Source organism: Microtus pennsylvanicus, chromosome 5 (assembly GCF_037038515.1).
Source record: "Microtus pennsylvanicus isolate mMicPen1 chromosome 5, mMicPen1.hap1, whole genome shotgun sequence".
In the NCBI taxonomy this organism is placed as follows: domain Eukaryota; kingdom Metazoa; phylum Chordata; class Mammalia; order Rodentia; family Cricetidae; genus Microtus; species Microtus pennsylvanicus.
Genome location: NC_134583.1, coordinates 44,333,762 through 44,335,214, shown reverse-complemented (window position 1 = coordinate 44,335,214; position 1,453 = coordinate 44,333,762). Strand labels below are relative to the sequence as shown.

Here is a 1,453-nt window from a genome sequence, read left to right as displayed (position 1 = left end):
TTTTCAATCAGTATCAAATTCTTTCCAATGGAAGATAATAGAATTTTCAATAATTTAAATCTGTGTCTTGATACTTAAATGTCTTCCTCATTTGCACCTATACATCAGTAATGTTACAAAATAGAAATTTATATAGTGATGAAAATAGCAATGTTAGTACATAAATAGAAAGTATGAATGTTGTTCTCTGTGTGACTAAGGAGAGCAAAGAGTTCAGGGCAAAAACGTTTCATGAAAATCTCATTACAGATATCAACTATTTATGAATTTGAGTAGTTAGTTTTCAATTGCAGAGTAATTCTGTAAGGATACCTGATTCTTTTATGCCATGATAACCTTTTATTCTACATTTAAGGTACAGTAATTTCTCCAGTACAGAAGGTACTCCCTGTACATCTTAACAAGTCAAGTTTCAAATTTAGAAATAATTTTTGATCCTTTTATAGAAAATATCCATGAAGAAGAAGTTGAGACTCTGACTCTTGTTATGTCTGTCTACAATAAGTCTGATGTCCATCCCTCAACCTTCATTCTCATTGGCATTCCTGGGTTGGAGGCAGCACACATGTGGATTTCCATCCCCTTTTGTGTGGTCTACATTTTGGCACTAGTGGGAAACTGTTCACTTCTGTTCATCATCAAGACAGACTCCAGCCTCCATGAGCCAATGTACCTCTTCCTCTGCATGTTGGCAGTGGCTGATCTTGTGGTGTGCACTACAGCTGTTCCCAAACTTCTCAGTCTCTTCTGGTTTAATGATGGAGAAATTCCTTTTGAAGCTTGCCTCACTCAGGTCTTCCTAATCCACTCTTGCTCAACCATGGAGTCTGGCTTTTTCTTGGCCATGGCATTTGACCGTTATGTGGCCATTTGTAACCCATTAAGACACTCAGCTATTTTGACACACACTGTAACTGGAAGGATAGGTCTAGCTATTGTACTTCGGGGAATAGTTCTTCTCAGTCCTCATCCTTTCTTACTAAGTTGGCTTCCCTATTGCAGAACCAACATAATTTCCCACACGTACTGTGAGTTCATGGCCCTCATCAAGATTGCCTGTGCTGAGACGAGCATCCGCCGAGCCTACAGCCTCATTGTTGCTTTCCTCACTGGGGGTGTGGACTTCATACTGATCATTTGTTCTTATGTCCTCATACTCAATACTGTCTTCCACCTCCCTTCCAAGGATGCCAGACTCAAGACTCTGGGCACCTGTGGCTCGCATGTCTGTGTCATCTTAGTCTCATATACTCCTGCCTTCTTCTCCTTCCTTACCCACAGGTTTGGGCATAAAGTGACTCCCCAAGTGCACATATTTGTGGCCAACATCTATCTTCTTGTACCACCCATGGTGAATCCCATTATTTATGGTGTAAGGACCAAGAACATAAGAAACAGATTTCTCAAAGTGTTCAGGTTTTCAAAGTTTACAAACCTGAATTGGTTTGGTTGA

General features: G+C 40.1%; 1 protein-coding gene across 1 annotated transcript; it reads left to right on the top strand.

Moving 5' to 3' along the window:
• Positions 1–487: 487 nt before the first annotated feature.
• On the top strand, positions 488–1,453 carry LOC142850649 (olfactory receptor 52D1-like). The gene has a single exon (XM_075974583.1). It carries the CDS (start codon positions 488–490, stop codon positions 1,451–1,453), a length of 966 nt encoding a protein of 321 aa, XP_075830698.1.